Source organism: Gymnoscopelus braueri (assembly GCF_963280865.1).
Source record: "Gymnoscopelus braueri genome assembly, chromosome: 18".
NCBI classification, from domain to species: domain Eukaryota; kingdom Metazoa; phylum Chordata; class Actinopteri; order Myctophiformes; family Myctophidae; genus Gymnoscopelus; species Gymnoscopelus braueri.
The window spans coordinates 34,556,035-34,573,869 of record NC_137618.1 but is presented as its reverse complement, the minus strand read 5'-3'; the positions used below and the strand labels follow the sequence as shown (position 1 = coordinate 34,573,869).

General features: G+C 41.5%; 2 protein-coding genes across 4 annotated transcripts in view; both read right to left on the bottom strand.

The window, feature by feature from the left end:
* fmnl2a (formin-like 2a) overlaps positions 1-4,554 on the bottom strand; it is a 67,713-nt gene extending 63,159 nt beyond the window's left edge. For all 3 annotated transcript variants that reach the window (XM_080413107.1, XM_080413108.1, XM_080413106.1), the window contains exon 1: positions 3,938-4,554. In XM_080413107.1, coding sequence (XP_080269233.1) covers positions 3,938-4,051 — 114 coding nt within the window. In that variant the 5' untranslated portion in view covers positions 4,052-4,554. The remainder of the gene's footprint in view (positions 1-3,937) is intronic.
* Positions 4,555-9,948: 5,394 nt separating this feature from the next.
* sumo3b (small ubiquitin like modifier 3b) lies at positions 9,949-13,620 on the bottom strand. Its single transcript, XM_080412648.1, has 4 exons — positions 13,482-13,620; positions 12,792-12,920; positions 12,501-12,572; positions 9,949-11,134 (listed from the first exon to the last, which is right to left on the bottom strand). The coding sequence occupies exons 1-4, from the start codon at positions 13,500-13,502 to the stop codon at positions 11,072-11,074; spliced, it is 285 nt and encodes a 94-aa protein (XP_080268774.1). The 5' UTR covers positions 13,503-13,620; the 3' UTR covers positions 9,949-11,071.
* Between the last annotated feature and the right edge of the window lie 4,215 nt (positions 13,621-17,835).

The window sequence follows — 17,835 nt, the reverse complement described above, 5'->3', positions numbered from 1 at the left end:
ATTTTTCAATTGGTGTTGCGAATTTCAGTTCAGTGACACGTCACAGCATCTGATGAGTACAAATAAAAGTTGAGCCTGGTAATCAAACTGGACCACCCCATAACACTTGCAAAAAAGCAGCATGTCTTGCAATTGTTGCTAAACTATGGTAGCATAAGCATACTGTAAATCCCATTCAGAGCTAGGTGTGTTGGAGTTGGAATGCTTTCAAGTTGACTTGAACGTGAGCAAATCATATTCAAGTCAACACTTGTGAGGAGTGGCGGTTACACACTCTCATACAAAAGAAATATATGTAAACATCTGATCCACTTAAATTCTTCCCTGCACACTTAATGTATGTCCAACCAGTACAGTGTGAATTAGCGTAACTCGATAATGCTGTTACAGAGCAGTCCATTTTAACTGCATGGGCTTACCGAAACAAAGACAGCTAATACTGCTGCGTAATGAAAGCACCTAAATCCAGAGGGCCTAATGCCGCTGTGCCTTCACAGACGCAGTGTCTACATCCTTGAGGGTTTTCTTAAAAGTCATGAGTCAGTGGCTTGAAGGTGGTGTTTTTTCATAGCACAACATGGACCAGAAGTTATGTGTCCTTGCTAGAAATTACAGAGTCTACATAGAGGTCAGTGCTTTCATGTGGTCACATACAGTACAAGTCTTTAATCCAAATGGTTCCATACCATGATCCAGAGCTAGGCTGTTGATCAAACATATTCAGGGTGGCATCTTTACTGTTTCAACAGTACTGTTGCTATTCCCTCACCTCTGGCCAGGGGAGATGTGGAAGGGAGAGGGGCCAACTATATTACAAACCCTCAGCTAAAAGAGATAGGCAAACAAACATGTTACCTGACTTTGCTGAAAGAGAAAGGCAGAAACGTGGAATTTGATCTTAGAGAATTTGTAATAACGTAATAATGACCACCATTAGGATACAATATGAGGAATGAGTTGACCAAAGACTTGGTGAAAGGAAACTCACAGTAATCACAGACATGGACCCCATCAGCCAGTCACACTAGTTTTTTATCAAGCAACAGCTTCATCATCACAGTGTTGTGACTGATATGACATCCAAGCTACGCTCATGTCCAAGAGGTCTGACAGGGCATCTCTCTCTAATCATTATTATCCTTTCCAACTAAAGTGACTCCAAAAGGTCACTAGAACCATGCCTGCCACACACAGAAGCGATCAATGTAGTCAGTAGCCATAAGGCATGGCAGACACGCATCAGGATATAAAAGGCAGTAAACACTAAGTGCTGTGATTACAGCACTAAATTCTCCTAATGCTAAAGGGTTTGCATCCATCATTAGCAGAGGGATGGTGGGAGTGACTTCTCACATGATACAAGGCTGGTCATTCTGACAGCTGGCCCACCACAATAAACCTCATCTTCTTATCCAGCCATATACAGGTAGTGACCTTGACCTAACTTCTGTCTGTGCGCGTGCTGCGAATGACCTTCACCAACAAGACTTTATTCGTTAGATCTCATGTGTATTTCCTGCAGGCAACAAATAAATTCCCCCGATTGTAGGAAGCAGGTGATGCTGAAAGAAGACACAGTAGAAGTCCCAATTCACATAAGAGTGGTACATCATCCCTGCCTAACCTCACAAATCTGCTGCCTCCAACACAGAATTGTATACATCAGCATACAGTATCTGCAGAAATGACATCCCAATTGGAAAAATTAAGATTGATTTATACTTTGTTGCACGACTGTGTCGCACCGGAAATAGCCGTCTACAAGCTCACAATGTATTGCAAACAAGTTTTGAACTAGTAGTTTGGCTATTTTTGGCATGCTACACTGTCATACCATGGAGCATAAATTAAGCATTAGACACAAATCAGTGATTTGACTCCCACCAACAACAACAAAATATCCAGGTTGGAAGCCAGTCAGGCTTCCAGGCTGAAATGTTTTTGTCACTAAGAACCACTGCACTTCTCTTATGAAAACAAAGCTAGCTCTGTGCCATAAAAAGGATCAACACTCTGACAGGGAATAATAATCTTTGTACTTTTCTGCAGCCAAGTCACACGTCTACAAGCCTGTCATGTGTTGCTGACCCACATTATTGCCCTCACATACTCTTGCCATTACTGCCTGCCTGCAACAGTGTGTCATTTACATCTTCATTCAGGTGACTAGGAACGGCTGTCCTAAAAGTACAGCAAGAAGTTGCCATTTGTCATTCACAGTACATCTATAGGCTTAAAACAAAATATGGATGTTGCAAAAAAATACTCCCACGATCATGTGTTCCACTATTAGCTGACAAACTGGTTGCCAATCTCAATAAAGATAAAGACACTGCTGCATAATGGTGAATGCTTAATGGCATTGTTTTTGTTGTTGTTGTTTTCACTTAAAAATCTAAGTTGAGTCTTGTCAGTGTCCAATTTCATATCTAATGTGACGTCTGCCTGACGTCTTTCTCAACCATAACAGTAGTCTACGCTATCTTTAAGTTTGTGTCACAACCATTTAATCCACACATAACATCACAACCTGTAAACAAGTTAGATGGCTTTTGGTTCTAAATATCTGGGATGATGAGCATTCAATTACACTTAATATCAATATACACCTCTACTGTTGATGGGACAGGATGCGTCTGATGTTTCAAAATAACTGGGATGCTGAGCATTAGAAAAGCTTTAGCAGTGAGCCAGTGTCTGCATTCAAACAGTGGGGAAGGCACGCAGTAAAACCAATAATTAGCAACAGACTACAGGTGTTGCTTTCAGGGAATGCATGTGGTTACACTTGAAATGTAGGCTACAGAAGAATAATTGTGGCTGGGCCTATGTGTGTTTTAGGCCACACTGCTACTGTGCAAACATTTTCTAATGGACAACCCCCAACATGGATCTCTTAGTGTTTTTTTCCCCCCAATATTAAAGTCAAATGGCTATGGTAGACCACAAAAGGCTCTGCTGCTAAATATAATAACACGGCAAAACAGAAAGGCTAACTAACTTGTTGAGTCTAAAAATGGCTCGATTTGATTGGTGGTGGGATTCAATTTGCGCCACTGCTTTGATGAAGATCAAAAGGCAGAAGAAATGTGTCAGCTAGCTCTGTTGTCGTGTGTGTGTGTGTGTGTGTGTGTGGGGGGGGGGGGGGGGGGGGGGAGTGACAACTCCTACGTTTCATCTGCTTCTCGAAAAACCAGGAAAAACTTAGGAACAACAAAAGTACAGGCGTTTTTTTAGGACGCAAGTCCAACCTACACACAGCCAGTGGTGGAAAGTAACTAAGTGCATTTACTCAAGTACTGTACTTAAGTATAATCGAAGTTTTTTTTTTACTTTACTGGAGTATTTCTAATTTTACTTATACTCCACTACATCTCAGAGGCAAATATCGTACTTTTTACTCCACTATAGTTATTTGAAAACACTAGTTACGTTGTAGATTTTGATTATTTTTACGAAACCACTTCAGACCTATATATACTCTTTGGCCATTTGAAAATAGCCAATCTACAAGCTCGTTATGAGCTTGTAGATTAGCTATTTTCAAAAGATTTGTATAGCTATTTTCAAAAGATTTGTATACCTTTTTATAATACTTTGGAAAACTTGTGAAATGGGACCTTCTGCGCAATGAGTACCTTTACTTTTGGTACTTTAAGAACATTTTAATGCCAATACTTTTGTATTTTACTAAAGTAAAGTCTGAACACCAGACTTGTACTTGTAACGGAGTATTTCTACAGTGCAGAATTGATACTTCTACTTAAGTAAAACATGCGAGTATACTTCTTCCACCACTGCCTACACACACAGCTGTCCCATCCTCCCAGGGCATTCAAGCATGGTGGGAAGGAACAAAGAGTTGGTAAAACAAGTTAAATGACCACCAGGAAAGCATTCAGTCAGGTCGCACATCACCGTTAAACGCGTTTCTTACCAAAACGATGGCAAATCTCTCCTCCAGTTCGCCAGGCTCCGGCATGGGGAGTTTCAGAGGCATATTGTGGCCCCTGAAGTCGCTGTGTTGGTCCATACTCCCTGCGTTCCCCATGTTCTCAGCTTGTGTTCCAGCTCCTCTCCTGCGCGTCTTCTTTCAACCAAGTCAAACTTTCCTCCTCCGGTTACTTGGGGGAAAATCTCGGGCAAGTCGAAACGAAAATATCCCGTTTAAATGCCCCCTGGGGGACGACGTTCTCCTGTTTATCCCCTCTTGGTCACTTCAACATAAAGCACATGTGTGTGGAAAAAGCAGCAGGATAATGCGACGGGGTCCAAGAAGAGGGGAACCCCCCCGTGGAGCATTTTCAGAGCCGAATGAGGGGGGGGGGGACTTTCTTGCAAACTTGACTCGACCAAATCAAACGTGTCCTTGTCTTGTTATCCGTATCTTCTTGCACAATTTCGGCTCCACTCCCAGTTGGTGATAATGACGGTGTGCATGATTCAGGCTTAGCAATCCCTGAATCCCCCCCTACCCGTCTGTGAGTGAGGCTAGCTAATCCCTCCACTGCTGACTAGCTAGTCAAGGGGTCCACAGTAACAGTACACACACACACACACACACACACATCGCACACAATCACATCCCTCCCCACAATGAGCCCTTTCAGACAGTGTTGCCAGGTTTTCAGAGAGAATTAAGCAACCACTGGTCTATGAAAACAAGCCCAAAAGAAGCGACTATTAGGCCAGTGGTTTTCAACCCTTTTCATATCAAGGTCCACCCCATTATGTATTCATTTGAGCCACGGACCACCGTTGGATGAGATGTAGCCTCTCAAACCCAAAACTTAGATTGTTTCTTCTCTAATTGTGTATGACTATGAGTTCTTGTAAAATAAGTGATGCAGATGTTTAACAGTAATTTAACTCTGAGTGTAAAACGAAACCAAATGGATCCGTAAGTGACCAAATGCCATTTGGTTTCATTTTACACTCTCAAGAGTTAAAGATATAAGGGTCCATTTGGTTGCCAACTCTTTATCATTTAGCTGGGGAGGGGACCACCTAACCCCCTCAAGGACCACTGGTGGTCCACCGTCCCCGGACCACTGGTTGAGAACCACTGGACTAGGCTACATGACATGAGCCCTTTAAACCGCGGCTATTTGTAAGCCGCGGTTCACAACGTGACACGACTCTGCGTTGTAAGCTTGTAGATCTGCTACTTTAAAAAAAAATCCTGAAGTAAATGTGAAACATTTGGAATAGTTTTGAAACATTTTTAAAACACAAATCTTGTATCCCTTGGTCCCTGGCATAACATATTTTCAGATGGGGGTCAGATGTGAGACACATACATATCAATTTGGGGGTCCTTGACATGAAAATGTTTGAGAACCACTGGTTTGAACGACATTAGGAAACAATAGCCCAAAATAAACAACTACACTTTAGAAACAAGCCCAAAAAAAACGCAACCCGTAACTACCAATTTTTACAAGCGACTTCACAGAAAAGGAGGCCCAAAGTCGCTTATAATAAGCGGACATGGCAACACTGTCTTTCAGAGGCAAGCCTCCTGGCTGTTAGGGCGTGTGCCAAAAGCCGTCGCTAAGGAGACGATAGTTTTCTATGTTGCATTGTGGTAGTTTGAGTTCAATATTGAGGGGGGGGGAGTGGGAGGCAATCAATCACAGTGAGCCAAAATCCGCAAACAACAGCACGGTGCGGCGGTGCCTCCGTTGGCACGGCGTGCACATTTCTTCAAGTTATTCAGTAGGCTAAACACAACTTGGTGAAGTTTGTCACTGACATGCAGTGTTTCAATCATCTACATCTACAACATGGGCAGGGGGTCCTCAAAGTAACTACAGGGGGTCCGCCAAATCTTTGTGTGATGGGAAACATTAGCCAAAAAATAGCAGATCTACAAGCTCACAACGCCTCATTGTGAATTTGTGAGCTTGTAGATCGGCTATTTTCAGAGTTGGTGTAGAGGGGAAAAGAGCAGACCAAGTACAGAGCCAACTGCTAAGTTGACTAAACATTGAGGGTTTGAGAGGTTAATTGTCTGAAAATACACATGAACATGAATCCAACATATTTAATAGAAAAGGTTATGTCAAACAAGTCTATGAACATATACATAAAAATAAAATAAATCTGCAACACAAGGTAGTGGGGGTCCCTGCTTCATCTCTCTCTCGGCTAGGGGGTCCTTGGCCTGAAAAACGTTGAAGACCCCTGCTCTACAACATAATTATGTTGGGATCTGAAATCTGATATCATACCCTGACAGGGTGGGGTCCTCATTATTACACAGAAGAAGATTACATCAGCAAGCAGTGCGTTGGAGAGGATCCAGAGGTTCTCCAGTCCAGATGCACACTGGTTTGATTCAGTCTCGTCTGATTCAATAGGGCCGGGCGTATGTCATAGCAGAGGTTGGCTGACTGGACACATTATAGGGACACAAAACACAGATGACTGAGCTCATAGCCTCTATAGGACCACTAGATGTTCCAGTTAAGTTGGCATTCACATGCTCAACTTCTTTATCAACTATGCTAGATTCAATGGGGACTGGAGATGGAGTAGCAGATATTACAGGCCCATAGATCCAGCCCTGTTATAACCACCATAGCCGTGTTATAGTATTATTTTTTGCAGTATTTTTCACAAGGCACAAACCGTTATTGGACAAGTATTTGGAATTCTCACATTTCAGAAAATATTGTTTCCAGCTATTACAGCTTCAGCTCAACAAACCAGCAGCAGAAACAAATCACAGTTTGTTTGATTGATTGATTGAATATTTTATTAGCAAGTTTAGGAAACAGTAGGCAGTACCCTTACAAAAAGCTATGCTAAAAGGATAACAAAGAAAGCCCCAGGGCTTGTTTCCATTGTGGTCCTTTGTACTCAATTCATAAAAACATACAATAAATTATATATCAGCAACAACACTTAAAGCAATTCTAGATATATTTACAGAAGAAATGGGGATGGGAGGCAGAGGATGACACTCCCATGGGGCTCCTTCCATGGAGCCTGCTGGGAGTATAGGTTATTTGACTCTCTGGGGCCAAAATTACCCACAAACAAATGTGGACTAACCATCAGTGTATCACAGGCTATCCATATCATTTATATGTGCATAGCTATGACATAAAAATATAGTGTAGAGTATTATTCCATAATATCATACATTATGGCATTATAGCATTTATCTTCAGATATAGTTTGAATGTCCATGTAACTGGTGTTAAAAAATGGTAAATGCTGCACTTTATTGCCTTTCTCCAAAAGCGCTTTACAATGTGCATTACATTCATCCATTCTCACACACTGATGGCAGAAGCTAACAGAGGAAGGCACAAACCTCCTCATCAGGAGCCGTTAGAGAATGAACTGTGAACCTTCCAATTCCAAGTCGGCTGCTATACCTCCTGAGGCACTGCCACCCCACTTGTTTGAACAATACAAGTTTGAACAATACACCTATTATGTTCTCACAATAATGTGTGACAGGGCCTACAGTACATAATAAACAATAGTAGCTACAGGCTGTCATCAGGCCAAAGCATAATGAATGAGCATTCTGACAATGACAAATATCGTGTCTGGATTAACTGAATTGGAGAAGGAACAACTTTACAGACACAGCTGATAGTGATGCACTACACAATAACTGAATGTGAGAAGAGAATGAGATTATAAGACTGTGTGCGACTGTGCGTGCGTGCATGTGCGACTGTGCGTGCCAGACAGACAGACAGACAGACAGAAGGCATTTTATTTCATTAAGGGCCAATAATAAGGATGCCATGGTAAGACATGTAGATTGGGAGAAAAACGGCAAGCAAAGCTAAAGTCTATAAAGATGTGTAGCCTATGTATGAATCCATCTGCAGGTCGGACACTGAGCATGCAGGGCACAATTTCAACCCTGCAGCTCTAATTGAACAGTGAGGCATTTAACTAGACAAAATGGCCAGTCAAGTGTCCTTACTGAAACAAAAGATGGTCAAACTATGTTCAATGAAGACCAATGTGAGGGAGGGGGATCCCACAGCTGCTCTACTCTGAGACCATAGACGTATGAGAGAGGCTTCAGATTGCTCTGTAAGGAAATGTAAAATGCAAAACAGATGCCAAAAATGAAGGCAGCACAATCAAACCTCTGTGTAAGGAGCCTCACAGGGAGACCATTTCACAGATGTTGCTAAATTTATCCACAAAGCAGCCAAAGGAAGTAGTATTCTTAAATGAGAGCAAGCCAGTGCAGAACATGTTGCCATTCAACCATGACCAGGCTAGACTGAAGCAAGAAAACATTGTCTTGATTTTTGGAGTGACGACCTGAGAAACTAACCACATATCTTATCAGGATAACATGAAGTGTCATCAACAAATCAATTTTGAATGGGAGACATGATACCAGACCATTATGGAGATATTTTTGAAACTTCAGAGCAATGTTGCCCTCTAGTGACAAATGCATAATTCCTCAAGCATTCATGGAATTGGTAGTGATACAAAAGCAAATCCCTCTCACCCAAGCTCCTTTTCTTTCAATAGATATGAGTTTTTCTCAATGTTGTCCTTGGGCAAACCCATCCTTTCTTTTGACAAATTTAAGCTCTGTCCTCCCCCCACCCCCAATGTTTACTGTACATATACGTTCACATTGCTACTAGTGTTGATTACCGGTATGTCTTGTTTATTATTGTATATAATTGTATGTCTTTAAATGTCTTAATTAATTGAATACACAGGACCACAATGGAAACATGCCCCCTTTTTTGTGTTATCCTTTTAACAATCTTTGTAAACCGTTCCTCTGTACAAATTGCTGTTAATAAAGTATTCAATCAATCCAAAAAAAATCTCCTGGAGTCACATTATAAACTCTTCTCAGGTTATGACAGGGCAGGCACTTATTAAAGGCTAATTTAAGATCAGTCAGTGTATAGGATAGGACAGATTATTTCTAAACTCAAATGTATTGGTACACCCTCTGCAATTTACAAAGTCACTTCTCAAAATGTCTGTTTGGAGCGAAGACAAACTTTTTCAAATTCACAAATTATTTCTCCTCTTCAATAATACCAATTGGTATTATATTTTATATAATTTAGATCATTGATTAGTCACCTTTACGAGGTATAACTTGTAAGGATCGTGCAATGGGCAACACAGCTAAACGTGTTGGTAGCGCCCCCAAAACATTTGCCAAAAATCCCCCAATAGGCTTCTGTTGGTAATCGCTGTCATTTTGAGTGAACTGCCAGCACCAAACTGCTGGCAGGGCTATATTTGGAAGTGCACAGGTGTGTTACTGGCACCTACGCATGGGTTCTGCAACTTTGTTGACTTTATGTATGCTCCAAGCAGCAACACTGTCCCCATGGAAAGATGCCACATTTGTCCCTTCGTGCAATAGGGCAAGTAGAAGCTGATGTTCCGATATGCAGAGTGGCAGCATTATTTGGTGTCAGCCCTGGTATCATAACCCATTTTCAAACTTAGGAACAAGTTCTGTGAGAATGGTGAAGTCACAGACAGACCTCGAAGTGGCCATCAAAGGGAGACAACACCCCAAGAAGACCAGTTCCTCACCGAGAAACCATAGGCTTTCTTCCAGAGATTTACAGGCAAGGTTTGCACAACGGACCACATACAGATGTCAAAGTTGCAGGACCCATGTTCAGGTGCCTGTCACACACCTGCTGGCAGGTCACTCAAAACAAGAGCAATTAATAAACAGAAGCATATTGGAGGATTTTGGCGATACCCACACATTTAGCTGTGTTGCACATTCCTCAATCCTTACAAGTTAATACCTTGTTGCAAAGGTGACTAATTAACGATACAAATGATATAAAATACAATAGGTATTATTGAAGGGAGAAATAAACGACCGTAGTTAAGTTTCCAAACTTTGTGAGTTTAGTTGCACTGTGTTGGAATAGTAATGGAAATAATAGAATACAGAAATTCAAGTGTCCGAGTACCAAACTATATTTATTGTATACAGTATAAGGACAACAAATAATGTACAAATCAAAATAAAGATCTGTGGAACATTTGTTTGCCAATATACCTTTTTCACCGCTCATTTTGACATGCCATATGATGAGTAAACACAGCTGAAGGCAATAACAGTCAGTCATTCTGGATGTGTTTCATTAGGTTCCGCTATGCCAGCATGAAGTTATTGTACGAGTAATGCCTAAATGAAACAGACGAATGAAAGACATTGGCATACCCTTCTATGGCATGTCAAAATGTCTGTGAAAAAGGTCCATAACACCTTCTAAAATCTGTCAAAAACTTGGTGGACGTCTCAATTTCAGCTACAAGCATAAGTCTCAGTCAACAACCAACTCTAGTATCTCAAGAACACTTGAGATTTTGCATGACTCCTCCAAAATACCCATTACAGCAATGGTTCCACATGTAGCTTTATGAAAAGCACATAACATTTCAGAGGAGCAGTCTTGATAGGGACTAGGAATCGTTTCTGGACTGAGGCTATTGACTAATGAATGTGAAACAATTTTATGATCAAAATTATGGATGGGGGGCAAGATAAAACATAACAGAATTGTTCCCCTGTCGTGTGGAGACCCAAAGCCAGTGTTAAAAGGATTTGAAGCCTCCTGTGACCTTCTCTCCTTTCATATTAACTTAACCATATAGAACACTCGTCATTTCACATTTTGGTCCTGAAAATATCACCTGTCTTTAATTACCTTTCAAACCAAATCAGCAATGGGAGTGACACTAATGAGGTAAAGAATCCATATAAATCTTTCTCTGTACAAAACAGGCAAACAGCATTTCTCAACTTAAATGTTTAAGGTAAAATGAGCATGGATAACTCAGAGCATGGATAACTCAGACTCAAACATCAATGTAAAATAAAGTTTGCCTTGCATCTCAAAGTTAGGATGTGGCCTCAATGAAAGAACTCTGCCTGCTTGAATGAAATGTGGTGATTGGGTTTTGGGCAAGCAGATGAGAAAAAATAAAAAATAATAAAAAAATAGAAATAAACAATTACATAAAGAAAAAGGGGGCGGATGCTCTTTCAAGTGTTGAGTCCTCTGTGTTCACTTCCCACTTAAGAGGCACCTCCTGTCTGTTGTTGAAATACGTCAATAGTGTCCTCATCTTCCATCTCCAGCTGTAACAAAGATATTTACCAGATATTAGCCAGAATATCCTGTTTGAACAAAGCCTCCAAAGAACATTTTGCTTGGTGGAAAACAGCAGCAGGACAATAGGGCATTTTGATAAACCGTTTCCATAGCACTTTTAGGGAAACATTGATCAAAATGCCCCATTGCCCTGCTGCTAGGTTCACGAGAAGATCTACAAGGCAAGCAATAACAAACAAATGTGCGCCTTTGGTTGTGCTAAAGAAGGATAATGGGATAGCTACGGAGCAGAGCTGTGAATGTTTTGTGCGTGACTGCGTGTCTTTTCTTTACCGACCACCAGTAATAAAAGATGTTATGGAGGACTGACTTGAAGTATAAGTAGAATTTCTAAATAAATCTGTTGATTAATCATATCATTGTGAGTTTTATTTTGAAATCTCACTGCCAGCTCCAGAATGTCTAGTTGGAAGCTACATGTTGTTGCTATTATGGAAGACGAACTATGGTCGATACGATATATTTTTCTAATAGCCTACTTGAATTTATCCACAGTCCACACACATTAGCTATCAAAACTATTAGAAAAGGGTGCAGAGAAAACTCTTGCTATACCCCAAATTACTGAGATGCCGTGTCTACTATCATCAGAGGACCTCCGTGTTTGCTGAAATATGGTAGGTAATTTGGCCTGTAATTATTACTTTACAAATAGACCTGGTCAATTTTCACTGGATTAAAAACAGGTGTCATCCGTAATTACTACAAATCAACTGAGGTCCATAAGTAATATTAATCCAGTGTGAATAGGGCTCATGTTTCCGATTCAAATCTGCTGCCGGGCCAATGAACTATGGAAACCGATAGAGGAAACGGGTATACTACATTCTGGAAACCCGGGTTGTGCACACTTTATTCCCCATCACAAAACATGCCTCAGACTATTAAGGTAGGGCGGAAACTATCAATCACTTTATTATTAGTGATTCTATCAGTTATGTTTTCAATCAAATAATTGAGAAGAGTTCTCTTTGATAATTTGTTGTTTTTTGTAATGTATCAACATACAAAAAAATAGGACAGGCTAATAAACTAAATCGATTGGCTAGATTAACGATTTAAGTCGTATTCCATACTTGGTTCAACAGCATTGCACAAAATCTAAATAGCTTATGTACAAGCTCAATGCGTTGCAAGCTCCTGGTCCTCACTCATGCTCATGATAAAATGGTACCATATTATAACGAGCATCAGTGAGGACCAATTAGAATATATGAAGATAGGTTGAAAATAAGTCGTCCTTTAATTGTTGCACCCCTAAATTACAGGGTAGATGGTTTTGGTTTTCTACAAAACGTGACATATTAATGATTTTATATGGAGTTCACCAACCTGTGCAGGTGTGTCCGTTTCGTTGATAGGCTGGCCATCAAACCTAAACCTTATCTGACGAATTGACAAACCCTGTTGAGGACAGAACAGACAGATTTAAGATCCAAAAAAAGAAAAGTAAACGAATGATCTACTGCTGAGACAAAGGCTCACATTAAATTATAAACTGCAACAAACACTAGTAATCAGTACAGCACTGGCTTATTCATTTGCAGCATCCACCCATCGGCCTATAATTAGACCTGACATTACTATGTTACTCGACTGAAGTCTGTCTCGGGCTTAACTTACCTGTCTTTCGCAGTATGCCTTCATTAGTTTGCTGAGTGGAGTGTGCCTCTTAATTTTAAACTGTACGACTGATCCATCTTGCCCAGCTACCTTGAGGTTGATGTGGTCGTTCTCCGTCTTCACTCCTTCCTGCAACAACACACAAGCGTCATCCTCGTCAGCTAATCACCTCGCTATCACGCCGGCACCACAAACCTTAACTTATAGCTTGATCCTAGAAGCGACGGCAGTAGTAGCAGTAGATACTAGATAGCCATTAGCTAGCAGATCAGCCGCACACAGACAGACGTCAGCAGCCCCTCGTTAGCGTTAGCAGGCCAGTCCACGGTTCAACTGGCGCAGAAAGCCACAATGGCGCAAATACAAAGAGCATTAATTTCACTAGATATCCATGGTTCTCAGGGACAATGGGTGGGCTATCGTACTTGGTTTAGTAGCGGAGGATATACACAACACTACAACCACACCGAAAACTAACAATGGAACACGCCAATAAATAAAGATCCGCACATTAGTCTACCTTTTGTTTTCTGACTACCCGCTCAAATGCGGCACACAGGGGAGCCTGGTAGATAATGCTAGGTTAGCCAAAAAAGCTAACGTTAACTTGCAAGTGGCACCATGGCCACCATCTGAGTACAAACCTATAGTGAGTACAAAATAGTAAGTCGTGGAAACAACAAAACTCACCTTTGGCTTTTCTTCGGACATCCTGCAAATTAAACTGAACAAGACCTTGTTAGTTACGGACTGACTTGTTAGCTTGGAAGCTAGCAGTGTGATAGCGGGTTTTCAGCTCCTCCGTCTCCTCCAATTCTATCAGGAGCGCGCACAGAAATTAACCTATATGATTGGCCCCCAATGGTCACATGTTCCCTCTTTTCTCGGGACCGCGGATACGTGAGCGCGCATGATAATTTGCGCGTCCCCGTGAGTTAGCTAGACTAAACAAAAAGCCCACTTCTAAAGTCAATGATAGTCCGGTTTAACTGCTGCTGTATAATGAATGAAGTACACACACACACACACACACACACACACACACACACACACACACACACACACACACACACACACACATCTTTTTGGAACGAATACAAGAAAGGTGGGCACTAGGGAAATCTGGGCACCATATTTTTGGGGAAACTGGGCACTAGGGAAATGTGGGCACCCAGAAGAGTGTGCACTAGGGAAATCTTGCCACCAAAACACAGTGGGCACTGGGAAAACTGGTCACAAGGGAAATGTGGGCACTAGGAAGAGTGGGCACTAAGTACACTGGTGCACTGCCTGTGAGATTGAATACTTTATTAACAATGATGCTTTTTAAAAAAATAGACTGCATTCCCGTGATGTGACACGCTCAGTAGTCCACTGTAGTTTTCACCTCAATTAGAATAATAATAATGGTTTTCATTGGTTGCATAGACATTCATCAAGTTCTGTTCATGTACCGTAAAATGCCTGTATTTAATGAATGGGCGTAAGCGTACCCGAATGTGTTCGTGGTTTGGGGGCTGAAAAACATTCAGTGGTTGTTCCATTCATCCTCATTCTTTCAATGTATTTGCCTATACAATTGCTGTAATCAAACCTGCTAATGGCCACCAATTACCTGGCATTGAATAGCTATATCACCTGTGAATGATCAAATTATCATCATTAAAGGTGTGCTTTCCATTGTTTTGTGTGGAAGGAACAATCCGTAACAATGATGGTGGCTCATTTGCAATTGCTTGGTCTATTGTTCACCCTACATACAATTTACAATTACAATTTAGGCATTTAGCAGAAGCTCTTAATCCAGAGAGATTTACAGTAAGCATTGAGCAAGGTGACCTCGTTGTTGTGTTGTGTTTGGGGATTTAAGAACAGTGGGTTAGATATCACTTACCAACAACAAAGCAGCATGCTATGTAAAGTTAAAAAACACTTGTGGACACAATTCCTAATTCAGGTGCCCAGTCTTCCTGGTGCCCAGACTTCCTAGTGGACAGTTTTCCCAGTGCCCAGTCTTCTTGGTGCCCAGATTTATCTAGTGCCAACTCTTCTCCACCTCAAAGTGCCCACTCTTCCGTGTGCCCACGTTTCCCTAGTGCCCAATTTTCCTAGTGCCGTTTTCCCTAGTGGCCACTCTTCCAAGGTGCCCAATTTTCCCTAGTACCCATAATGTTTTTTTTTGCCCACCTTTCCTGTTACCTTTGTAACGTGTGACCTGTTTTCCCTGTTCTATCTCTATCCCTCTCCCTTTTTCTGAAAACTACAAATGATGGGAGCTTTTCCAAAGCTAATTTCACCCAAGTTTTTACACCTTTTAAACCTGTGGTGTGACAAATAAAGTTGAAGTTGATCTTTTTTTAAGAATGTTAATCCAATATGTGAAATATAAGTATGAAAGTGTTAATGCTCAACACACAGATTATGATTATTATTACTATAGTTCTGGAGACAGAGAGGAGCCTGACATAAAGCTATACGTATGAACAGAAACACTGCCAGAAGAAAGCTTGGAAATCAAAAGGACTGAAGAGGTATGGTAGATTTGGAGAGGACAGACAGTCACAGCTATCTGCACACATCAGCTCACATACAGTACGCAGTAGCAATCCAGGAAACAAGGCTTATATTACAGCTTATATTACATGCATGAATGAACACAGAGTCACACAGATGCAAGTTACACCCATGCACATACACATGTGTGTACACACACAACTTCTTCTCTGTCTATGTATTCATTGTTGTTTGGTGTGTATTTTTATGCCATTGTTATTTTTAAGTTTACTTGATTTACGTAACATTTTATTTTCTGGCTGCAACATATATATTACAACACAAAAAGTTCAGAAATATGTGTTTGGTAGATTATTTCTCTATTGTAATAATGCTTCTAGGCAATAACAGATAAATAAGATAAATAATCTACCCCAAAACATTTCTGAACTTTTTGTGAAATATGTATCCTACCTCAGTAGCCCAGGGAAGGTGCAATTCTAAATTGTAGTCTATGGTCATTCATTGATCACACGGTCACACCAATGCCTGTGTATACTTGCACACTTGACCTACACTTTATTACTTATACTTGAAGTACTTTACTTGTATTATAACGTATTACCTTACTTGCATACCTTGTATTATATATGTTGGACAATATTTGGAGCAGAGTCTGGCAGAGTCTGCTGCAACATTTCACTGCACAAACATGTATGAGATTGAGCATATATCTTTAAACCATGTTACACCACATTTTCATTGTACTTGTATGAAAATGTGACAAATAAAACCTCTTGCATCTTGAGATGGAGGTGTGTGGATGCAGAACAGATGTTAAGGTAAAAGCCAGGAATAGTCTACACAGTTGAGATGATAACATTAATGGGTGAGGTGTGTGTGTGTGTGTGTGTGTGTGTGTGTGTGTGTGTGTGTGTGTGTGTGTGTGTGTGTGTGTGTGTGTGTGTGTGTGTGTGTGTGTGTGTGTGTGTGTGTGTGTGTGTGTGTGTGTGTGTGTGTGAGTGAGTGAGTGAGTGAGTGAGTGAGTGAGTGAGTGAGTGAGTGAGTGAGTGAGTGAGTGTGAGTGAGAGAGAGAGAGAGAGAGAGAGAGAGAGAGAGAGAGAGAGAGAGAGAGAGAGAGAGAGAGAGAGAGAGAGAGAGAGAGAGAGAGAGAGAGAGAGAGAGAGAGAGAGAGAGAGAGAGAGAGAGAGAGATCCATTTCAGTCATTAACAGATCAGATTTTTCTAACCTACAATCAGCCCTCATGGAATACTTCAGGTTTATACTGACTACATGCCACGCTGCTTCAAAGATGACTGCATCCATATCTGAAACAGCCCTGTCAAATGGCATCACAAACTTCTTAAAGAGCTGGTTCCAGTATTGGCACCTGTGCCAGTATTGACACAGGTGGTCGTCCTGTGTTTTTCCCATAGTTAGCCAAGGGCATCAGCCATTAGATTCAGGTCAGACAGTCAGGCAGTCATCCGACGGATCTTAAGTTGTTTAAGACAGAACTTACATTTTGATTAAAGGTTGGGTAAGTGATTTATTTTTAAGTATTAAATAGCTCTATATTCGGATGGTCCTCATTGATATACTGTAGAATGTTTGTTCAGTAAAGCTGGTCTCTCTGTCTCTCCAGCTCTTCAGTAAATAGAAAATGCATTTTCAGGTCAGGATACCAATTTTATCCAATCAGGAGAGAACTCGCACAGGAATCAGGATACATACTTAATCAAGTGAAATTGGAAGTGGTGACAAGGAAATTAGCAAACAAAATTGGAACTGGAATAGTATAAAATGTAAGCTAATAAATGGGAACTCTCTACTGAGAAATTGCAACCCCAGTGAAAGTGTATTTTCTGTTTAAGAGGTCTTTGTAGATGAGTGTGTGCAGTAATGTGGCGGATAAAGTTTATCCAGTGTCCAGAGTCCAGTGTGACCCTGGACGATCAACAGTCGTTCTCGGCAAACATCGCATCAGTGACACGGTCCTGCAGATTCCTCCCCTTCCTCACGGAGAAGGCAGCCCAGGTGCTCATCCAGGCTCTTGTCATCTCCCGCCTGGACTACTGCAACTCCCTCCTTGCTGCTGGTGCTCCGGCATCTGCCATCAGACCTCTGGAGCTTAACCAGAAAGCTGCGGCTCGTCTGGTGTTCAATCGCCCCAAGTTCTCCCACACAACTATCCTTCTCCGTTCTCTACACTGGCTCCCCGTAGCGGCTTGCATCCAGTATAAAACCCTGGTGCTAGCCTATAGGGCAGTGAAAGGAACAGCTCCTTCTTACTTCTGGGCTATGGTCGATGCCTACACCCCTGCCCGACCACTTCGGTCTGCCACCTCGGGGCGACTGATTGCCTCGTCACTCAAGGGCCACTTCTGGCCGATCCACACGGTCACGACTTTTTTCTGTTCTGGCCCCACAGTGGTGGAATGAACTTCCCACTGATGTCAGGACAGCAGAGTCACTGCCCATCTTTCGCCGCAGGCTGAAAACCCACCTCTTCAGGAAACACTACCCTTCCTCTTTGCCTGGCCTACTTGT